This window comes from Hylobates moloch, unplaced genomic scaffold (genome assembly GCF_009828535.3).
Source record: "Hylobates moloch isolate HMO894 unplaced genomic scaffold, HMol_V3 SCAFFOLD_3, whole genome shotgun sequence".
Taxonomy (NCBI): Eukaryota; Metazoa; Chordata; class Mammalia; order Primates; family Hylobatidae; genus Hylobates; species Hylobates moloch.
This window is the reverse complement of record NW_026652278.1, coordinates 141375397-141399822: the sequence shown is the minus strand read 5'-3', so window position 1 is coordinate 141399822 and position 24426 is coordinate 141375397. Positions and strand designations below refer to the sequence as shown.

General features: G+C 37.7%; 1 protein-coding gene across 4 annotated transcripts in view; it reads left to right on the top strand.

Moving 5' to 3' along the window:
- The window catches only part of LRBA (LPS responsive beige-like anchor protein), a 793918-nt gene that overhangs the window by 723546 nt on the left and 45946 nt on the right, over positions 1 to 24426 (top strand). For 3 of the 4 annotated variants that reach the window (XM_032148169.2, XM_032148174.2, XM_058436811.1), the window contains 3 exons: positions 10693 to 10782; positions 14798 to 14990; positions 20551 to 20613. In XM_032148169.2, the coding sequence (XP_032004060.1) occupies positions 10693 to 10782; positions 14798 to 14990; positions 20551 to 20613 (346 nt within the window). The remainder of the gene's footprint in view (positions 1 to 10692; positions 10783 to 14797; positions 14991 to 20550; positions 20614 to 24426) is intronic. The other variant, XM_032148179.2, reaches the window with a different exon arrangement.

The following is a 24426-nucleotide window of genomic DNA, read 5'->3' as shown; positions in this document are numbered from 1 at the left end:
TTGTTTTCCATTTGCTTGATAGATCTTCCTCCATCCCTTTATTTTGAGTCTATGTGTGTCTCTGCGCGTGAGATGGGTTTCCTGAATACAGCACACTGATGGGTCCTGACTCCTTATCCAGTTTGCCCGTCTGTGTCTTTTAATTGGAGTATTTAGCCCATTTACATTTAACGTTAATATTGTTATGTGTGAATCTGATCCTGTCATTATGATGTTAGTTGGTTATTTTGCTCGTTAGTTGATGCAGTTTTTTCCTAGCCTCGATGGTCTTTACAATTTGGCATGTTTTTGCAGGGGCTGGTACCGGTTGTTCCTTTCCATGTTTAGTGCTTTCTTCAGGAGCTCTTTTAGGGCAGGCCTGGTGGTGACAAAATCACTCAGCGTTTGCTTGTCTGTAAAGTGTTTTATTTCTCCTTCACTTATGAAGCTTAGTTTGGCTGGATAGGAAATTCTGGGTTGAAAATTCTTTTCTTTAAGAATGTTGAATATCGGCCCCCACTCTCTTCTGGCTTGTAGAGTTTCTGCCGAGAGATCAGCTGTTAGTCTGGCGGGCTTCCCTTTGTGGGTAACCCGACCTTTCTCTCTGGCTGCCCTTAACATTTTTTCCTTCATTTCAACTTTGGTGAATCTGACAATTATGTGTCTTGGAGTTGCTCTTCTCGAGGAGTATCTTTGTGGCGTTCTCTGTATTTCCTGAATCTGAATGTTGGCCTGCCTTGCTAGATTGGGGAAGTTCTCCTGGATAATATCTTGCAGAGTGTTCTCCAACTTGGTTCCATTCTCCCCGTCATTTTCAGGTACACCAATCAGACGTAGGTTTGGTCTTTTCACATAGTCCCAAATTTCTTGGAGGCTTTGTACTTTTCTTTTTATTCTTTTTTCTCTAAACTTCCCTTCTCGCTTCATTTCATTCATTTCATCTTCCATCAGCGATACCCTTTCTTCCAGTTGATCGCATCTGCTACCGAGGCTTCTGCAATCTTCGCGTAGTTCTCGAAACTTGGCTTTCAGCTCCATCAGCTCCTTTAAGCCCTTCTCTCCATTGGTTATTCTAGTTATCCATTCTTCTAATTTTTTTTCAAAGTTTTTAACTTCTTTGCTATTGTTTTGAATTTCCTCCTGTAGCTCAGAGTAGTTTGATTGTCTCAAGCCTTCTTCTCTCAACTCGTCAAAGTCATCCTCCATCCAGCTTTGTTCCATTGCTGGTGAGGAACTGCGTTCCTTTGGAGGAGGAGAGGTGCTCTGCTTTTTAGAGTTTCCAGTTTTTCTGCTCTGTTTTTTCCCCATCTTTGTGGTTTTATCTACTTTTGGTCTTTGATGATGGTGATGTACAGATGGGTTTTTGGTGTGGATGTCCTTTCTGTTTGTTAGTTTTCTTTCTACCAGACAGGACCCTCAGCTGCAGGTCTGTTGGAGTTTACTAGAGGTCCACTCCAGACCCTGTTTGGCTGGGTGTCAGCAGCGGTGGCTGCAGAACAGTGGATTTTCGTGAGACCACAAATTCAGCTGTCTGATAGTTCCTCTGGAAGTTTTGTCTCAGAGGAGTACCTAGCCGAGTGAGGTGTCAGTCTGTCCCTACTGGGGGATGCCTCCCAGTTAGGCTGCTTGGGGGTCAGGGACCCACTTTAGGAGGCAGTCTGTCCGTTCTCAGATCTCCAGCTGCGTGCTGGGAGAACCACTAGTCTCTTCAAAGCTCTCAGTCAGACAGGGACATTTAAGTCTGTGGAGGTTCCTGCTGACTTTTTGTTTGTCTGTGCCCTGCCCCCAGAGGTGGAGCCTACAGAGGCAGGCAGGCCTCCTTGAGCTGTGGTGGGCTCCACCCAGTTCCAGTTTCCTGGCTGCTCTGTTTACCTAAGCAAGCCTGGGCAATGGTGGGCGCCCCTCTCCCAGCCTTGCTGCTGCCTTGCAGCTTGATCTCAGACTGCTGTGCTAGCAATCAGCGAGACTCCGTGGGCATAGGACCCTCCGAGCCAGGTGTGGGACACAATCTCCTAGTGTGCTGTTTTCCAGGCCCGTTGGAAAAGCGCAGTATTAGGGTGGGACTGACCCGATATTCCAGGTGCCGTCTGTTACCCCTTTCTTTGACTAGGAAAGGGAACTCCCTGACCCCTTGTGCTTCCCGAGTGAGGCAATGCCTCGCCCTGCTTCAGCTTGCGCACAGTGCGCTTCACCGACTGTCCTGCACCCGCTGTTTGGCACTCCCTAGTGAGATGAAATCGGTACCTCAAACAGAAATGCAGAAATCACCCGTCTTCTGTGTCGCTCAGGCTGGGAGCTGTAGACTGGAACTGTTCCTATTCGGCCATCTTGGCTCCGGAAACCCTCTGCTTGAGTTTTAAATATTCCATATCCTGGTGTATCCATTTTCCTGAAAACCTATTTATCTTTTATGTTTATGCTTTATAAAGTTTGAATTCCGTATTTTATTTCTAGGGCATTTAAAATATTTACATTTTAATCTTAGAAGACTCTTTTTATATAATTTGAGTTAGGTTCATTATACTACTTTTTAATTTTGTGAATTTATTACTCTGACACCTAAAAACTATTAATAACTTTGTTATTTCTTTCCTAAGGTTAAGTGGGAGTCTGGTTTCCAAATGTTTCTAATGATGCTTTGCCTTTCTTTCTTTTAAGCCAGATAGAGATGTTATCCAAACATCTCTGATTTTCTCTTTTGGGATTTTCATCCCATTTTTACCAAATATATTTACTTGCTATGGGTCCTCTTTTGGCCTTAGCAGTTACAATATTATCAGGATTTGTTTCCTTTAGGAATTAAATACAAACATAACCATATCATGATTAAGTAGTCATTTAATTAATATGTTTTTAAACTTATTGATATTGAAGCTAAAGTTGAACCGTAGCTCCAAACGACACTGAGTCTAGTCAGCTAGACAGTAAACTTTGAGTAGAAACCTGTCAAATATCCAGCAAGTGTTCTACAGTTTAAGTTCAAATATCTGAAGGGAAAGAAGAAAACTGGCACAAGTAATGGTATGATACCACAGTAGACATCACTGGATGCTCTTAGTGTGACTTTTTAAATATTGAAAAGAATTTAGTCTATGAAGTCTTGTTGGAATGCTTAAACATTTCTTGGTAAAGAGGTAGATTAGAATCTTACAACAGCTTTCTTGAACTTAATTTTGGTAATGTGAGAAAGTTTTAATATATTAATAAATGACCTATCGTTTCTTAATAAATTATTTTGTCTCTATTTCCCTATTCCAATTTTATAGTGCTTTCAGATGTAAATATGTAGGTGATAAAATACAATTTCAGAGTTATGTGCTTAAAAAAAATGGCATATATATTAATTGTGTCCATATGTTTAAGTTACTTCTCCCCTATCCTCCATCTTAAATAAAATTTTACAATATTTATTGTTGGTTACTAAGTGCTGTACTGAGTTAACTTGTTTCCTCCGTTAGATTAAAAAGCCTAGGTCAGAGGGACTAAAATAGTCTTTGTTAAGTTGAAGCCAAATACTACACTGTCACTAAGCCAAGTTTACTTTCCTTTACTTTTATTTCTTATATCTTTCTTCCTTTCATTCTGTCTAGTATGTGTATGTATATTCTCTCTATATATATTGTCTCTTTTTCTATATATAGCTATAAAATCATGCAAGTATGCAATAGCTGGCACACACAAAAACAATAGAATACACAGCTTGTTGAAAATCTCTTAATAATATTTCCATTTGAAGATCCATTAATACATTTTCTAGGTAATATCTGAGATACTGTTTATAAAATATAAATATGTGGTTTTACTGGAATGTCTTGAAGTATTTGCATAGTCTTTTATTACTATATATCTCAACATCTGGAATGCTGCCTGCTGACTTCAGGTTTTATTATAGAAAGTAGTAATAGGCTATTTACAGAAATAATTGGGAATTGATGAATAAGAATATTTAATAAAGCAAGCTTTTTGTAGAAATGTTTTAGTATAATATTTTATTCAATACTAGGCTGCTCTGTGATTGTGGTAGTAGTGCGTTTCTTTGCTGCATCCCTCCTAAATTAAGTTGATTTGCATGGACATTCACTGGGTAAATATTTACTGAGCACCTACTATGTGCCAAGCTATAGAAGCACAGAAATATTAGGCAGTCTCTGATCTAAAGGAGACTTATAGTCTGATCGATAAGTTGGAAAATTAAACCAGTAATTAGGATATTAGATAAATAGGCAATAAAAGTTTATGCATGTTGCTACAAGAGCAAAAAGGGAGGGACAGCAACAGTCTGGGTGAGGTCAAGAAAGATCTCCCAGAGGCCAGAGATGCCTGAGCTAAATCTTCAAGAATGAGGAGGAAAGAAACCACACAGAGAAAAGGAATAGAAAATATATACAAGGGTTTAAAGGCAATATGATGTTGATTACACGTCACATTATAGAGTGGTGAAATGGACAGTGGTTGGGGCTAGATTACTATTCATCTTAATGATGAGTAGTTGGTAACATTTATTGAGTGCTTACTTACCCTAGCCAAGCACTGTGTTAAGTCTTTAATATATATGCTGTAATAATATCACACACTTACTGATAGCTTAGTATGTGCCATGAACTGTTCTAAGTGCTTTATATTATCTCATTTCATCCTCACAACTCAATAAAATATTGACAGTTATCACAATTTTTAGAAGAGGAAATTAAGGCACAGAAGGTTAAGTACCTTGCCCAGAATCACTGAGCTAATATGTGATAGTGGTAAGATTTGAACTGAGGCTGTCTGATTCCAGTGTCTGCATACTTAATCCTATGCCGTGGTGCTACCCAGGATAAGGATTTGGAATGGAAGGCTTTGAGTCACATAATCAAATTTGCAACTTAAGGATTGAACATCTCCTTGTAAGTCTGAGTATATTCAGCCCCTTAGAAGAAATATGAAGGCTGCCAGCTAATGCTTATATTCTTGGTCATTGTAAGATATTTTTATTCTCAGTATAGTCTTGCATTAGAAGTTAAAAAAATTAATTGTTTAAAGGCAGAAGCACTCTGTTAATTTTCATTGAATCTATTTAGGACATTGTCTAGATTGACCCCACTTTAAGATAACCTAAAGCCAAAATGTCTTAAAATTATTGAAGGTGGCTAATGGATATGTGGGGATTCATTATCCTATTCCATAACAAAAAATGTTACATAACTGAATGTCTAAAAAGTGATCACCTAGGACCAAAACTCTCTAGGTGAAGGAGAGTTCATTAAAAACAGTTGAGGCATTTGGTAATGTTTGTTAAGCTACCCTATTACCAACCCACCTTGCTGAACTGTACAGGGTTTAAGGATGCTTGTATGTTTCCTGTTATTTCACACCTGATGTATGCCTTTACATTTTTTATTGTTCTATATAAAGGGCTGAATACACAAGTGAAGATAAGGCAATAAACATAATCACTTGAGGGACTTTTTCAAATCTTACATATTACCCCAGGATTTCTCACTTGACCTTAAGAATTACTACTATAGTGAGACAATGGAGTGTTGTCATATCCTCCAGTATGCTGGAGCTGAAGAAATGAGAATTACTGCCTTTAGTGACATCTTTCAGAGCTTCCCTGAGAGACTCATTTGGTTTCTTTGTAATAGCAAATACCAGCCTTTACTTAACACTCCTTATCCTCCCCTGCAACCTCAGTCAGCCCTCATCAAGAAGTGTGCTCATCTCTCAAGCTTGGTTTTGTCCCCAGTCCAACCATAGATGAGTCATAAGGGTTCCTGGCTAGCTTGCTATATAACAGGCACTCAGTAAATTTTTTGTTGTGTAAATACTATGTGCAAGGTACTGTTCCACCTGTTGCACATATATGGTATTCAGACCCTTCTAGCAAGGGGGTCCCTGACCGCTGAGCCACAGGCTGTTAGGAACCAGGCTGCACAGCAGGAGGTGAGTGGTAGGAGAGCGTTACTGCCTGAGCTCTGCCCCTGTCACATCAGCCACAGCATTGGATTGTCATAGGAACGCAAACCCTATTGTGAACTGCATATGCGAGGGATCTGGGTTGCACGCTCCCTATGAGAATCGAATGCCTGGTCATCTCAGGTAAAACAGTTTCATCCCAAAACCATATCCACCCCTCCAACCAGGTCCATGGAAAAACTGTCTTCCATGAAACCAGTCCCTGGTGCCAAAAAGTTTGGGGACCACTGCCTTATAGTGTAGTTGTAGTGACAGACATAAATAACATTACAGGAAATTCTGAATCAAGTATATACTGTAATGAGCAGTATGAACAGGTGTAATATTATTTAACAAGATTAGGGAAACTTGGTAGAACTCAAGCAGGGTTTTCTAGAGAGGGGTAGAACTTAGAAAACTGAAGATAAGAGTGACCATTCTAGGAGGGTCAGTGGCATGGTAGAAAATGTAAGGCAGAGATGGCTTATATTTGTAGAAGAAAACCAGCTTGACTGAAAAGGAACACTGGTATAAGGTAATAGATAGGATGAGAGAATAAAAGTTAGAGAGATAGGAAAACCTGCAATGCCTGGCATTAGCTTTTATCTTTTAAGTACTGGAATCACTTGAAGACACTTGACCAGAGAAATATTGCATAAAGGCAAGTTTGGGAAAACTCAGTTCTGCAGGATATGCTGAAGGCAGAAACTGAATAGAGGGGGAAAAACAGCAAAGAGACTATTATAATAATTGATACTTGAAATTATAAGGGGCCTAGATTCAGAAAGGAGTGATGAATGTGATAAACTTCGAAGTGATTGGGCTTAGTGACTTTATATGTGAAACGGGTAAAATTTTTAAAATATTGACAAGATTCTGAGCTTTAAAAAATCAGAAGAATCTAATTCTTGACTGAGGAATGCTAAAATAAAAAATAGCATTTTAAGATTTTAGATGTGCTAAGACATATATGTACTTACACACAAAATGGCCAGGGCAAACTTCATGGGAGTGGGCAATCCTCTGGTCATAGGATTGGAAACCTTTCAGATAGGGGCAGAGTTCGAGGCCCAGTAGAAAAAATTTCCAAGAAAGCAAGCTTAAGTTGAGTGAATCATAGTGCTAAAAGAGAACTCACAGTAATAAATTTATTTATGGATGACAAGTCAGCAAAAGACAGAGATTAAAGGAGTAGACTACAGAGCCAGTCTAAGCATTAAGCCATTGAAGCCACAGAAGGGAGAATCTCTGTAAATTGCTTCAGAGATTAAGATGAATGAAAAATGGCAAATGAATTTTAAAAACAAGGAGGAGAACTGGAATTATCAGTTGATGATATAAAGTGTGACTATAAAGTTTTGAGATCATAGTCATTACCTTACAATCTTACTCTATAATTTTCACACTTGAAAAAGTCCTTTCTGTTGCATTTTTAATATCAAGAACTCAAAGGTTAGTTAAGAAGTAAAGCATTTGTGTCTGAGAATTCCACAGCCTTTTCAGATGCCTTCAAGACTTGGAAAGAAAATTGATTATTATTTAACCTGTGTGAGAGACTATAGCTTTTATTCTGTCATTGAGATAGAATAATCAGACCACTATATTATGTGACTTGAAAAAGCCTTTTCCTCAGAGTTTTCAGTAATGTGCCACTTGTATTAAAATTTTAAGATTAAAGTGTTAGTTAAAAAGAGGAGATTGGTATTTTCAAAAGTTGTCTCATCATCCATAACCTTTCATCTCAAAACATTGTTAAGTGCAAAACGCTATATGTAATATTAAGGCCAGTTATATTAAATTTGTATCTATAATAAAGATGTATATGCTATAATGTCATCATTCATAGCTTCTCTAGCGTAGTTGGTGTTACTGCCCATTCTCTCTTCAAAACCCTCATCCTATGGCTTCCATATCACTCTATGCTGCTTTTCCTCCCACCCACCCTCTGCCTGCCGTCTCTCTGTCTTCTTCATTACTTCCTCATTTGTACCCTAAATATAAATACTTCTTGAGGTTCTGCTCTAGGTGCTTTTGTGCCTGGGTCTCATGTATTTTCATCCTAGGGCTTAACGAGTATAGTTTCAAACTGTGCTCCAGAGCCCTAAAGAATTCTCAGAATTGTCTCAGAGGCTGCTGAGGAGGCTTGTTAGGGATGGTTTCATCCCTGTAAAGTTGAATAACCCTATCTCCATGTATTGAGGTTTCATGTAATACTTCATTTCAAAAAGGAGGTCATTTCTGCTGCTTAAAAACATGCACACATATACAACAAGAGAGAAATATAAAAAAAACAGTAACTTAAATTTCTCTTTTATATGAATGACACCAAAATCAATACCTCTCTTCTCTCACCTCAGAGCCATTCTTAGGCTTTTACACATTGGACATATTGACCTGGATAAATGGTTATCACTATCACATTGGATTCCATGTGTCTGATATAAAATTTGCTGTCTTTCTCCTGCCAAACTTGTTTTCCCTAACAGAAACTCCTGTACTCCTATTTCTGTTCATTGCTTTACTATTCTCTGAAACATGCAAGTTTTTTTTTTTTTAAGAAAAGGAATTAGTTTTGTATTTTCTTCATTGCTCAAAGTCATCAGTCCCCAAGACCTGTAGATTTTTCCTTAGCTGGTTAACATATTCATCTCTTTGTTACTATTACCATAGCTTCCACAAAGATCCAGGTGTATAATTCCTCATGTTTTCGACTGCTCTCGGAACCTCCAAAGAAATCTCTCTGTCTCTAGGCTCTTAGCCCTGTGGTGTATTTTGAAATCCCCAGCCAGATTTCAGTTTTCTTAAATAGTGTATTTCTCATTCTCTTCCTACATAAACTCCTGAAGCATTTCTTCCTTCTTTATTTTAGCTGTGTTAAGTGGGGAACACACCAACTCCCACACGAAATAATAATACAGTACAGCATTTTATTTAGTGCTTTGTATGTGCTAGATACTGTGCTAAGCACTTTATATGCATTATCTTATTTCGTTTTCCAAACAATTATGTGAACTAGGTATTGTTACTATCTCTTTGTAGATGGGAAATGGAGATAAGCTAATCCCCTGAAGTCAAACAGCAGATAAGTGTCAGAGTCAGGATTGGCACTCTGAGCCATCTGACATGATAGGCCAAGTGCTGAAGCAATAAGTTCTTTGCCACCTCCCTCCCCTTTTAATCAGGGAGGCATGTGGGCTCCCGGGCAGGAACTACAGAAGGCAACTGTCAAGGAGACAGGTCTTGCTTGTACAGTGCTCTCTTGTTCAGGCTGCACTCTTGCCCAGGCTGGAGTGCATGGTGCAATGATAGCTCACTGCAGCCTCGAACTCCTGGCCTCAAGCTGTTCTCCTCCTTCAGCCTCCTAAGCATCTGGGACTTGAGGCACACACCAGCACACCCAGCCAATTTTCTTTATTTTTTGTAGAGACAGGGTCTTACTATGTAGGCTGTTCTTGAACTCCTGGCCTCAAGCGATCCTCCTGTCTTGGTTTGGGATTACAGGTGTGAGCCACCATGCCCATCCTTACCAGCTGTTCTTCAAAAAGATATAAAGTTCTCATTCATAAACTAAGTCCATAAGTTCATATATCATAAATTAGCAGTGTTGCTACCTCCTTCTTTGTGACTACCTTTAGCCTTCAGGTTGCCATTTTATGATTTTTTTCTCAAGCTTGTTCTTGATGTTTAATCATAAATTAATTTCACTCTATCAAAAAATATTTGAGATGATGTTCTGAAAATGATCCTAGTCCCTACCTCACTTCCTTTTGGCTTCAATTTTTATTCTTATTAATTTGAGGGTTTTCCTCATCCTTTTAGCCTGGGAGTTAAGAATACTGACTGTTGTGGCAGTGTTGAGTAGCCTTTATATATCTTTGCTTCCTTCTCTCCCCTCACCCATCATGTAGCATTTATTCATTCAGCCAGTTTAGGGATCTAATAGTGAAGAAGATACATAAGGTCCTGCTTTCATGGCTTTTGTATTTTACTGGGAAGAAACGGATATAAACAAGTAAACAAAATGCTTACAGATGTGATAGCACCTGGCATTTAGCAGTTTCCCATGATGGGTGGTTGGTGATGGAAATGGGCATTTGTGTGCTATGTGTGCACCAAGAGCCATAGTAGGAGAGTGCCTTGCAAAAGCACACATCTTTCAAAAAGAGCACACATACACATGTTCCTCATGTTTAGTTACTCCCTGGTTTAATCATCTCATGCTTAGATGCAACATATGGCTTTTACTTTGTTATTTAGTTGTCTAACTTCAAAGAGACAATCAACAATAATGCTCTTCCTATGGAAAAATTAATATAGCATCAAGCCACTTTCACAGGTGCTATGTTTCTTTTTTCCTCCTTTTTACTCCCCAGGATGAAATGGGACCTAGAATCAAAGAAGCAATAGTTTTTCTCTATACCTGTAAAAGATTAGCTTTTCATCATTGGGGATGATGCAAGCAGGAAAACCAAATGCAAGAAAACAGAGATGAAGCCAAAAAGGACAATTTCTGATTGTAATAGCTGGTCTCTGTTTCATATCACTGAGCAGGATGAGAAAGTTTTGCAGAGTTTTATAGGAACAGCTTCCACGGTTCTAAACGATGACCTCACCCTCAATGCCCTTGCCAGGTGATTAGCCCCACTGTGAAAACACAGGTTGATTTTCAACATGAAACAAGCCAGAGTATGGAATGATATTTTCAGGTGACAGTTGGAGTTCTATTGCCTGTAATTAGCACCTCTTAACCCTCAGACTTGCCCCTGCCCTTTTCAGGCTGTTGAAGCTCAAATCCGAAGTTTTGGACAGACTCCTTGTCAACTACTCATAGAGCCCCATCCTCCCAGAGGTTCTGCCATGCAAGTGGTAAGTGCTATTTTTACTCTCCTCATTTCTTGCCTCTCCTTCAGATCTGCTTGATATTCATAACAGTCTTTCATTGTGCTTGAGTTTCTCCACCACATGTGGGTTTGTTTTTTTACGCAATATTGGTTAACCTGCTAACAACCAGCAGATGTTATTGCATTGTCTCCTGGAATCTTTGAGAAGGTAAAATGTTCCTCCAGTGCTCTTGTATTTGATCAGTTGGTGTCTTGTGTTACAGAATTGAAAGGTCCATAATTGTCATGAATCCTCACTGTAGGATAAAGGACTCCAGACATAGGGTTGATGACTTTTCTGGTTTGATTCTCTGAGTTTCTAGATTAGTTTTGAACCTACACATCATTTATGCCACATTTTATTGGTCAAAGCAAGTCAAAAGTCGGCTCAGAATCATGGGTACGGAAACAGACTTGAGCTACAAAAAAAAGGTGGCTATTTTACCTTTATAGTTCCTGAAATTTCAGGGGGAAAATTCTTCAATGAGGAAAAAAAAATGGCACAGTAACAAAGTGAAGTGCATGATTAACATAATTTTTAATGAATAGACTATACATATTGCTTTTCAATTGTCCCTCATAAAAAGAAGTTGCTCATTGCTGTTTTAAATTAAGAATAGAGACTACAAAGTCTGTTCCTGTAAATATAATGAACAATTATATAAAGTCAAATTCCATGTTGTGGTGTAGAGATAGCAGAATTTTGATAAATACTGTGAAGGAAAGAGTAGCAGTGAAGAAAGCAAGAAATAGAGAGGAGGCCCTGCTACCTCTGGCTCTTTTTTCCTTTCTCTTCCCACATCACCTTCTTCTGTGTCTTTTTTTCCCTCTGTGCTCTTTGTCATTTTCTTTCTTCTTCCAAGATTTTTTCTCCTTCTTTATCTAGCAGTATGAATTGGCCATCATAAGCTATACACATTTTAAAAATTGTTTACATCATTCTTTCCCCTACATGTTTTTAAATTAGTAAAATCAGATTTAGATGAACATAAAGAGTGACTTTAGTGGGCAGAAGACTACACAGAGAGCGAACATTTAGCAAGAACAATGGAAGATAGTGCCATAAAAATAGTAAGAATGATTTATGTTTGCGTTTGGAATTAGCTTTAGTAATAGCTTGCCATTGAGACTCAGGCTGCATTGGTGCTGGCAAATGGAAGCACCTCCCCTGCTCCACTGACTTTCTGCTGGGGTCACTGCCCAGCCTTCTTCCATGGCAGAGGCTTATTGGTTCATACAGGCAGAACAGCTTGGCTACCCCGAGGGTGAGAAGGCGGGGAAGGCTCATGCTCATATAAGGATGGGAGGCTGTCTTTTCCATTACCTTTATCGTCTGAATTGAATACCTGAACTCCTCTTCAGACTTGCACAAATTGTGTTTTTCGCTTTGTGCATATGTGCATGGGGAAAAGGCATTTCAAAAAGAAACCAGAGTTGTCAACAAACATATACTTAATCTGGGCAAACTGATGAAACCTGGCTAGCAATTTCCTACTTGTACCCCAGCCTTGGCTCACAGAGGTACCCAGTATTAAAAGAGGCTTTTTTTCTCTTATCCCTATTTTACCAGTTGCTCTGCTCATCTGCAGCTGCTGCCATCACTGCAGAGTAGCCTAGTAGTGTGGGGTGTGGTTTTCTTATTTCTGGTGTTTCTCATTCATACTTTTTAGCCAAGGATATGATGAAACGCCCAAGAGAGTTTCCTGCTGGTTGCCTGCATCAGGAGCTCTAGTCAGGATGGGGTGTGCAGGAGCAGACTAGAGGGACAGATAGTTGTACGAAGGCAGTGGACAGTTCTGGACATGGTGTCTGCAGCTTGCTGTGGAAGGTGGCTGGTCCTTGCCATGTGGCTTAGAGTTGGCCCACCAGAGTCACTATGTAAACAAGACATTCTTCCTACACATGAGAGATTTTTTTCGTGTTTTTTAAGGGCATAAACATTGGAACTATTCAAGTTGAGCCTAATTATATTTACCGTATGAGCTGTTAAGCTCAGAAATATGTATGTACTTCCTTTCAGTGAGACTTTATCATTATGTTGTACTCTGATTTTCTCTGAGTTTATAAATTGACTTTAGTAAATATTATTTAAAAACTACATAATTGAAAAATAAGACTTGGTACTTGGAAATGATGTTCATTTCCTTTTCCCAGGACTTCTTTAAAATTAGCTTATAGGGTATTTTCCTTCATGTTGTTCCTTGTTTCTCATTTTTACCTAATTTCACAAAATTCCTTAAAAACTGTATAAAACATTCTTTGTGTGACAAAAACTAGTGATACTAGGGTTTTACAAATCAAAGGCCACATGTTTATTGTTTTAGTAACATTCAGATGAGCTCCACCATCAACCATCAATGCACCCCAACACACGTACACACACACACACACACACACAAAAATATAGCAGAAATTAAAGCCACCTCGTGCTGCATTAAGTGCATGAGCCATAATATACACCAGGTGTAGTAATTAGCAGGCACACGAAGGCTGCCTATTTGTCTGGTTTTGCTGCTGTTGCTGTATCCCCCTGTGTTTTCACACCATCGGATAGTTGGATTTAATTGAGGCCACATCAGATGAGGCATTACTGACACCTTTAATTGAATGAGCATCCAGGGAGGATTAACTCATAATATTGATTGGCTTTTAGCCACTTGCTCAGAAGGGTGTCCGGGTAGCTTATTAGTTGCCTTTATTTACACCTTTATGCAAAGAGTGCAAATAGGAATTCTTAGTGCAATATGTTTTTCTAAGTACTCTTAATAACTTTTTTAAAAGGACTGATAATAAAAATGCAAATGTATTTAATTTTTTATTACCAGTTCTGAATAAATATGTGTTAAATATATGTGCCTCCACATTTACATATACCTGGGGTTTTGAAATATGGCAGAAGGAAAGCAGCCAGAAGCTTTTCATCAAAGTGTTTCCATTCTGAATGATACTAATCAGCTATTAGAAAACAGACATCGTAGGAGAGAATTGCTGAAAATGTACAGTGCAATTACTGTATGATAGCACACCACCACAAAGTATAAATAAAGCCAATAAATCACAGCAGTGTTATATATGTCTTGGATTATGACATATGGGTTGTAAGAATGTTCCAAATCCTTAGTAGTCTTCAAGATTTATTTGGTTGCTGGTTATTAGAACAGACATGTTTCATTTAACATTTTCAATTACTCTCTGTTTTTTGAAGGAGAAATCAAAAAAGTCTTGAGCTCTAGTTTTATTTGTTTTTTAACCAACAGGGAAGAGGAACACCCAGGTATTTCTCTTTATTCCTAGCTACAGCAGAAAGCAGTAGCATTTGCATTACAATAGGCAGTGTTTATGATTTGGTAACACTATATATTGTTTTTACAAGTACATTTATGCATTGCTTTCAAACACCTTTATAATTAAGTTTGTGTATTATGTTCATAAGTTATTTCTCTACTGTAATAATATATGCATGTAGTCTAACTATTGTTTATAAATGTATTTGTTTTCATTATCTCTTTGTAGTTGTCAAAATCTTCCTGCTAACTCAACACAACTTTTGATGATCTTTGGAAATTACCTTGGCTTGCTTTTATGCCTATTGTCCATTCTTACTGTTTTTTTAGTGCTAAAAGATCATTATGTGACACATGATAGCAACCAGAATGGTTTAATGCAATCCCCAACACTTTGCCTGTGTAGAATCTAAATCAAATCATTCTTTTAGTTTTTCGTGGCAGTGGGGAGGGAAAGGGAGCTCATAAAATTTATAAATTTTAAAGTGTTTCTGTTAATGTATTCTACTTCAATCCCCCAAAATTCCAACTAATGACATACATGAATAACAGACAGATCATGACTGCTGTTTCTACAAGCCTTTCTGCTCACTGTGCTTCCACTTACAACTCACGCTAATATGGTCTTCCTCTTCTTTTCCTGCACCCCCTCTCTTTCTTGTCTTTCTTTGTCTTTTCCTTCTTGTATATTTGGGTCTTGTCATGCCCACTCAACAGTATCTCCTCCTGCAGAGTCCATTGATGTTCACAGACAAAGCCCAGCAGGATGTTATCATGGTCCTCAAGTTTCCCTCCAACTCCCCTGTTACTCACGTGGCAGCCAACACCCAGCCTGGTTTGGCAACTCCTGCTGTGATCACAGTCACTGCTAACAGGTTATTTGCAGTGAACAAATGGCACAACCTTCCTGGTAAGTGAAGAAATACCATTATAAGGCATGGTAACTGCTGAACACTGTATAATACCCACTTAAATATATCATATCTCAACATTTAAGCTTTTAATTTTCAAGCATTAGTCTGAATCAAATTGTTTAATAGTTTGAAAGGCTTAAAAAAGGCCCACATGAGGCATATAGTACAAATGTTAAAAACATAAACTATTTTTTAGCTTCTGGTGGTTTATCTTTATCCTTGGAGATAAATATTGTTTCTAATATAATATTTTAATATAATGATATTCTATATTGTGTCCATAAAGTGTATATTTATTTATCAAATGTTTCTCTTTTTTACTCATTCATTTTACTTAATAAACACTTGGGTTTTTACAAATTTTTGTTTGTTTTTAGAGACAAGGCCTTGCTCTGTCACTCAGGCTGGAGTGCAGTGGTGTGATCATAGCTCGCTGTAGCCTTGAACTCCTGGGCACAAGCAATCCTCCTGCTTCAGCCTCCTGATTAGCTAGGACTACAGGCATGCAGCACCATGCCTGGCTAATTTTTTTTTAACTTTTCATAGAGATGGGCTCGCTATGTTGCCCAGGCTGGTCGTGAACTCCTGGCCTCAAGCAGTCCTCTTGCCTCAGCCTCTTAAAGTGTTGGGATTACAGTCATGAGCCACTATGTCCAGCCACAGTAAACACTTCTGATTGTCTATTATGTGCCAGAAACTGTACCTTTTTGGCTTGGCATGGTAGTATTGGTAGTATTTGTTGAGGATAATAGAAAAAAAAAAAGAACACTTAAATTACATAGCCAAAATATTGAATATCTGTAAGTACCTTCTGTTCTTCCATTAAATGCTCAACACAGTCTTGCTCAACTGAAATAACCATTAGAATCATAAACAGTGCAGATTTAAAGAGGCATGAAAGTTTATCTACTCCAGCCATGTTTTGCCAGTGAGGACACTGAGCCCAGGGAGCTCGCCTTATTCTGCATCAAATATACCCAGTCAGTGGCAGAGTTTGAGCCCAGGTTTTCTCATTCAGATTTTATGACCACCCCTCTGTAATGTATTCTCTCTCATTACAGCAGGAAAGTTGGGACCTTGATTTAGCACTGTTCTTTTTGGCCACCAGTTAGAATTTTTTTTAAGAAGGAGGAAAATCTTTTAAACTTCTGGAGATTATAGAGTTTTTTTCCCAAGCCATTGTTTTAGGTAGGCAAATTTAAAAGATACATTTTAATAGTTCATGAAATTGTCATTAAATCTCTGTAATGTGCATAAAGCACTGCTCGTTAGAATACCTGAAATGGTTGCAAAAATACAAGTTCTTGAACAAGGACCTCATGCCAAATTAAATGCAACAGCTTTCACAAGGGAACTGAACTGACATTCAAACAAAAACTTGGTACATTGACTAAGCTCAATAAGGTATACCTACCACAAAGAATCTGTAGTTGGTATTAGAACTGATTAAATATAGCCATTTTCCTGGGTATATTGGAAATGAAACGATGAAAATAAATGCCAATATTTGACTACAAAATAGATTTCAGAAAAGGTAAAGATAGTAAAAATGGAGGCAGATATTTAATATCTCTATTATTATGTCCTTTTATTCTTTTTTCTTTAAGTGAACTTCTCTTACAGAAGTAAATATTTATGAAAATAGCATACTTAAATTTTGGGACTAAATATTACAATTTGTTTAAGAAACGTAATTTTTTTGTTTCTCTAAACACTCTTTTTAGAAGAAAAACATGCTGGTGATATGCTCTATCAAATACACTAGAGGATTTACCTACTCCATGTGCAGTTACCCTTAGAGCTTTGCACCAGCACGTGTGACTTCAGGACCACCACTGATGATGCTTATCCTGGGTGGCTGTTTGTGGCAGCCCTGAGAGCTTCTTCAGTTTAAACAGAGTGACATCAGATGTGAGGAGGGGCAAACCTTGCAACTGCTGAAAAGCCCTGACTGTACTCTGCCCCCATCTTTACTTTAGCCTAGGAAGAGCTGGCTCAGTGGGAACTGAGCTGGCTCAACCACAGGGCTCCTCGCTCTCCAGCTGATTTCAAGTTTTAGCACTGATAACCCTAAGCATTTAAGACCCTAAGTGTTGATGACTAAGCTTCTGGCCTTCCCCTTTCCAGCAAGCCAGTGTCCCTCACTAAAAAGCTTGCTTCCCTTAATACCTAGTGGTCAGGTATTATCTTCTCCACTTCCAATTTTTCTATAAATAAATATGTAAAGTGATTTAGGGGTAGAGTCCCACTGCTGGAGTACCACTTAGGATGCATCCAACTGTTCCCAGTCCTGGCTCACCTTTCTGTAAGATAGCTAGGGGAACTGCAAGGTTCTGCAGAATCTTGCCTATATTTCTGCTCAGTGAGCTTTCATTGTGTCTATAATTGTGTCATTAGAGATGTTTGTCTTCACCCTTTCCATACATATTACAGTATGACACAGCAACTTTTCACCAGAAAAATACAAAAAGTGATAACATATGGGAATACACCACAGGCAGTTGTCTTTCTAGAATGTGATCTCCAATTTGAGCTGCACCTACAACTAAGAATATTAAGCGTTTATTATATTAAGTCTTTGCTTCATTTTAGGTATGTTTACATAAATCTAACCTTTCATTCCATCTCTCGCTACCTTTACCTGTCACTATGCCTTGATTTAAAACAAACATCAAAAATCCCTGACAGTTTTTCTTTGGTAAATATCAAATTCATATTACAAAATATATTTTTTAAATTTTAGGTTCTGTTTCTTTTCTGAGGATCTATGATTTCCATAGCTCATTCATTAGACAGCTGGTTTCCTTCAGTTCTTTGAGTAGTGTCTGATTTAGAAAATAAATAATCTTTAACCTCCCTTCTCATTCAAAGGACCTTGAAAACCTCCAAAAATAAGAATAACACCAGCAAATGTTTATAGAGCATTTTTCTAGTTTCTAAGATTTTCCTTCTTCTTAAAAAAAATTCTAACTGGTGGCCAAAAAGAAGTGCTGAATCCAGGTCCCAACTTTCCTGCTCTAATGAAAGAGGGGAGAGGTGGTCATAAAATCTGAATGAGAAAACCTGGGCTCAAACTCTGCCACTGACTGGGCATATTTGATGCAGAATAAGGCAAGCTCCCTGGGCTCAAGTGTCCTCAGTGGCAAAACATGGCTGGAGTAGATAAACTTTCATGCCTCTTCAAGTAGTGTTCTAATCATTTTATGTGTATTAACTCAATCTCCTTAACAACCTGAGGATGTAGGTTCTGTACTTAGGTTGAAACCATATGAAATTGCGTTTTTTTATAGGTCGAAACAGTTAGTTATTGGCAATTTCATATGGTTCAATTTAACCTATTTTATAGATCAGGAAATGGAAACATAGAGATTACATAACTTGACCAAGGTCATACAGCCAGTCAGTGGCAGAAGTGGGATTTGAAGTATCACCAGACCTCCTTAAACCCATTTCACTGACAGTTTGGTTTTAATGTTTCTAAGATCTCAGATTATCAGAGAACTAGAGAGAAATTCTAAAGGTATTAGTGTTGATTGACACTGGTATTGCTGGAAGTAAGTGGCACTATTGGGCAGACCAGAGGCTGTGGTGCATTTTTCCTGGTCCTCCCTTGTGAATATCCTGTGATTTGTTTGCCAGCAGAGCCAGTAATCAGCAAAGACAAATATCTTTTGGGTTTTTTTTTTTAAAGAGTCATTGTGGTTTCTTTTCTTCAGCTACTTTAGTTTCTTATACATACTGTAATTTCTAGTGCCGACACTATACTTAGGTATTTTATCAGTATTAATGACCTTCCAAACATCTTTGAAAAGTTGGTATTTACTAACTGGAGAAACTGTGACAGAGTAAGTTTAAAATAATCTAATGAACTTATTGAAATGTACCCCATATTTATTTTCAGCCCCTCAAAGACAGATAGATTTCCTAAAATCTGATGGTAAGACAGAAATAATATAGGGTAATCGCAGGAGAATAGAAAATTCCAGGCAGCAGTTTCTTGACTATCAAAAGGAAACTGTTGAAATAGCTGCAGAAGCTAGGATCTGATAAGACCCTGAAAAACCAGGGTGCAGGCCAACCTGGCTGAGACTGTCTGGATCCAACATGGTGCTGAGTTTGATCTAGGTTTCACATAGGACCTCATTATATGCTCATTAATATACAAATCACACACCCACCAGTGCCATGACAGTTCCAAGAGCACTCATATTTGGTGTAAAAATGGATGGCACCACAGTTCTGAGAAATCACCACCTTTTTCCAGGAATCTTTATGAACATTCCACCCCTTGGTTAAAGAAACCCATAAAGATAGGAGCCCAAACGCCCCTTGTCCATGACTCTCTTTTGAGTACACCTACACTCCCCTTTTGAGTGTGTACTTTTTGCTTTGCAATAAATCTGCATACTTCCACTATTTTCTGACTTGTCCTTGAGTTTCTTCTCACCACAGTGTCAAGAGCCAGGGTTGAGGTCCCACTGGTGTTTGGGAACCTACCTTAACCCACCAGTATCAATGGCATTAAGCAGAGCTCTGATAGCAACCAAGCAATAATGTGAATGCTTGTGAGTCTATAAAAAGTAGATACTGAGCAGGGTGAATGGCTGAGTCATTTGGGGAAAATAGTTTGGAAAAGGGCCCAGAATTTAACTATCAGAACTATGAAGCTGAAAAGATCATCTATTCTGAACCCTGTTTTAGGGTTTATGATTTGCACAAGGTTGCATCAGGTAGTTCCTGATTCCTGATATACTTCCTCTCTACTGAAAGTCCTCCCTTTCAGAGGGAAACAGCCTGCAAAACCTCTCTTCAATTATAAAATAAGTATGCCTGAGTCTTTAAAACCATTTTGAGAATGGAACAAAATATTCTTAGGATAGATTGATTTTTGTTATTCATCTTCTTCTCAGAGTATTTTTAAATTGAAACCATGGAAATATTAAATATTAATAAAACTTCTTTTTAAACCCTCAATCCAATCTTTAAGAAAATATTTCAGCCAAATGCATTTAACTAAAACATTTATCTGCAGATAGCTTTCTTTATTTTTATTCAAACTTTCAATTGATCAATTTTAAGTGATGGATGAAACACTAAATGTTCCCTGACTTAGAGCTTTCCCTTTCTCCATCATAAGCTGACATTTTTGTGGATCCTTTGTGCTGCAGCATTCAAAACTGCCTTTTTAAGAAGTAACAAAAAAATAGTATTTGCTACAGTCAGCAGATGGTTGTCACATTTTGTTTTCAGTGCGCTTTACCACTTAATTTTGTTTTGTTGCAGCATCAGAGGTTGCCAGTCAAGCATCTGCTATAGCTTATGGCCTAGGACTGGAGCCACTGCTGATGGCACATGTTCAGAGCGGCACTAATCTAAAATAAATGTTTAATAAGCTAGCCATAAAAGCACCTGGATTTTTGTTCTTTAAATTTCACAAAACTGCATGAAAGATTTAGAGGTTGGAAACAATTCTACATAAGGTTTGACTTACGCATTTTTATGTAGTTTAGTATATAAAAAATAATGCCTTTTTTCTTTATCTTTTGTGAATTCCAGCTCATCAAGGTGCTGTACAAGACCAGCCATACCAGCTGCCAGTGGAAATCGATCCTCTCATAGGTCTGTCACTTCCTTCTCTCTTTGCGATTCATTAAGCTCTGTATGGTGGCCCTGAAGTGTAGATTACAGTTGTTTTTCACTTGCTGGTTGCTGGGAATGGAATTTTCCTGATAAACCATTTGCATGCAAATTGGAATGCAATGAGCTGTGGCTATGCTGGTATTTCATCAACTCCCCCTCGTTGGTTTGCCTAATTTGAACAGGCCTAGGACGCGTGTCACTGAAAATTAATATGGATGCTGTAATAATGTGTGATTGAGAATGCGCATGAAGTACTGTCAGGATAATATTGGATCTTTTCATCACTCAGACTTGTTGATGAGCAGGAGCGAGGCACGTTGTGATGAATTGGTGCACCGGTAATGTGATGGAGCTCCTTTGCTAGGAAAATTTTCATAATAACAGTGGGGTTCTTAGCAGCACTGCGTTATGAAAAATAAAACTGTAGTGCCAGGGTTTCATCATTAAAGGAGATCAATCCTTTCTTCCTAGACCCTCTGTTCAGTCTGAGGGGATTAATGTGCAATTGCAGAGCAGTTTCAAAGTTGAAATATATTGCCCAGCCAATGGTAGTGTTAAGATATTTGTATTCATTTTCCTAGGGTCCTACAGCCCAATAAATTGCCATTGGAGGTTAAATTTGTTCAGGGGAGAGAAAAATAGGGAGGCGACCAGAAAGAGCCATTGGGATGAAATGAGCATCTGCAGCAGATGACTTAGAATATTTAATTGCTGTTATGCTTTTTGAGTAGATTAGTTGAAATCTCTAGTTTAGCATTTTTCATCCTTACGTGTGCGGATTTCAAATGTGGCATCACTAAGAATGTTAAGCATCGATTTTGAAGATGTTATTTAATAACTTTTAGAATAAAAACTTACTTGCCTACCTGTGGGGTAATGCTATCGGCATAGATATTTGGCTTGTAATTTTGTCAAATTTTCCTGGCACAAATAAATTTGTTAGAATTTTAATGTTTTTAAAGCATATGAATGAAGCAGATTTATTATTTTAAAATCCAAGATGTTCCCTATATATAGTTACCATTTTTGTCTTTAAAAGCCATTGTTTCAATGGAGAGCTAAATGGCTACCATTAGCAGATAGACTATCAGGATGAACAAAAATAATCTTAAGCTCTAAACCAATTCATTTATCATTTCCCCAAGTATAACCAGAAATCTCATATGTAATTATCTATATGAAGGATAAATACCACTCTGGTTCTTAAATCTTGTTTTGTTTTGAGTAGATATGATTTGCCATATATTAAAAAAAACTAAAATGCTCACTTGGGTAGTTTAAAAGTCAGGAAAATAATAAAGCCCATTTGCTGAGTCATTTAAAGCATTATTTCTGAATTTTAGACCCATCATTTTCTTTGCACCTTGACAATGAATATCCTGTGCTATCAAGTCTAATTAAATGAATTCAGCAATTGTTGTAACCCTTTAGGGTAAGCATGGGTAAACTTTTAGGGAAAGGGCCAGATAGTAAATATTTTAGGTTGAGCACCTCTAATCTGCAAATCGCAAGCCCCAAATACTCCAAACTCTGAAACTTTTTAAAGACCAACGTGACAAGACAAGTGGAAAATTCCACACCTGACCTCATGTGACAGGTCACATTCAAACACAGTCCAAACTTTATGTCAGGCACGAAATTATCTAAAATATTATATAAAATTACCTTCAGGCTATATATATAAAAAATTTTGTGTTTAGACTTGGCTGTCATCCCCAAGATATCTCAATCTATGAAAATATTCCAAAATCTGAAAAAAAATTCTGAAATCTAAAACCCTTCTGGTCCCAAGTGTTTCAGATAAGGGAAACTCAAGCTGTTCTTAACTCTACCAGTATAGCACAAAAGCCACCATAAATAAAATACAAATGAATGAACATAACTCTTTCCTAATAAAACTACATATACAAAACCAGGCATGGGCAGGATTCAGCCTTTGGCCCTAGTTTTGCTGTCCCTGCCCTAGATCACTGGTCAACAGACTTTACACTTCTACCTCCTAAAAGAATTATTTAAAACCATGTATCCTCTCAGACATTTTTAAGTTGACATCTAAAAGTTTTCATCACAAGTTTAAGTAGTTGCAAAGGTTATACATTCTGGCATAGGGTAAAAATTGTTTAATATATCCAATAGAATCCAAGTATCAGAGTGAATTGATACTCAGTAAACAAAATTTTAATATATCCAGTAGAATCTAAATATCAGAGTGAATTGATATTCAGTATTTTGTTTCTAAAAAATACATTGAAAACCGATTAACATATGGAAATTTCACATTATTACTTTTTTATCTTGAATTTATATTTTCATTCTACTTCCCCCAGATAATTTTATGTTAACTTTAAAAAATTGATTACCCTATTGTGCTTTTCGGCCATAAAAATGTGTTTGCAAAATTAAGCATATGTATTCAATTTAAATTTTAAAATTTCCTATGACCATAAGGCTCAGCTTTTAAAATAAATGTATCTGTATTGAGTGATTATTACAAATATAATGTATTTATTATATTATAAAGTTTAATAAATGTTTATTTACATAAAATGAACATTTATTGAAAATACATCATCAGCAGGTCTATCTTACTTGTTTTTATAGATGGAAGCTCTGAGCAATGTTACTCACTTAGGAAAATAGATGGGAAAGAACTTCGTTTCAACTGCACCACTCAAATCTTTGAACTGTTTCTGCATTAGTGGCAATTCATATAGTGATCTATTAAGAGTTATTTTTATGGTTTATTATTAAGTTGTCTATAATTTTAACAGTCTATCATTAAAACTTATTTTGAATGATCTACCAATTGACAGCATGATTGGATCCTCATTCCATTTTATTGAAAGCAGTAAATTGGAAACCACCTGACTTGCAGAATGATTTGATACTTATACATTCACTTTTCAGTATCACCTCAGTATTTTGAATTGTCCCTTTATTGGGGGCAAGAAATTATACTCTGGGGTAAAGCACATAGTAAGATTCTGTGTGGAAGGGAAATATGTCTTTATTTTATCTAGTAGAAGAAGGGCATGAGAAAGAAGAGGTAAGAAAGGAACACTCCGCCTCCCGGGTTCACGCCATTCTCCTGCCTCAGCCTCCCGAGTAGCTGGGACTACAGGCGCCCGCCAACACGCCCGGCTAATTTTTTGTATTTTTAGTAGAGACGGGGTTTCACCGTGTTAGCCAGGATGGTCTCGGACCTTGTGATCCACCCGCCTCGGCCTCCCAAAGCACTCCAGCCTGGGGGACAGAGAAAGACTCCGTCTCAAAAAAAAAAAAAAAAAAAAAAAAAAAAAAAAAGAAAGGAACACTCAAAGGAGAGTTCTCAGACAAATCAATTTCAAGAAGTAGAATAGTAGAATATATTAAAGTTGAGAAATTAGAAAATTACTGGTTTTAACTTCTGAACCTGTGTATCTCTTAGGAAGTCTTACACCTCCAGGGGTATGCATACCCTAGTTTGAAGACTGCTTATCTAGATAAATATACCTTAGCTAGATGGGGGACTTGGCAATGTTAAATTACAAGCAAGCACTTGCTTAGAAAATAGTTCATGTGTGTGCTGAGGGGGCATCAGCCTTTGCCCATGGGTACTTTGTGGTCACTCAATTCAAAATTATGTACATGCCCAAATCTGTTGAGGTCCTCCCAAGAGATCATCCCAATCCCCCAAGAAAGTTCAGCGAAAGTTTATGTCATAGGAGCAAAAGTCACCTAAACACTGACAAGAATAAACATGTTTACAGCTCTCATGTGGAATAAAGTACTGCAGTAACCAGTGCAGAAAGT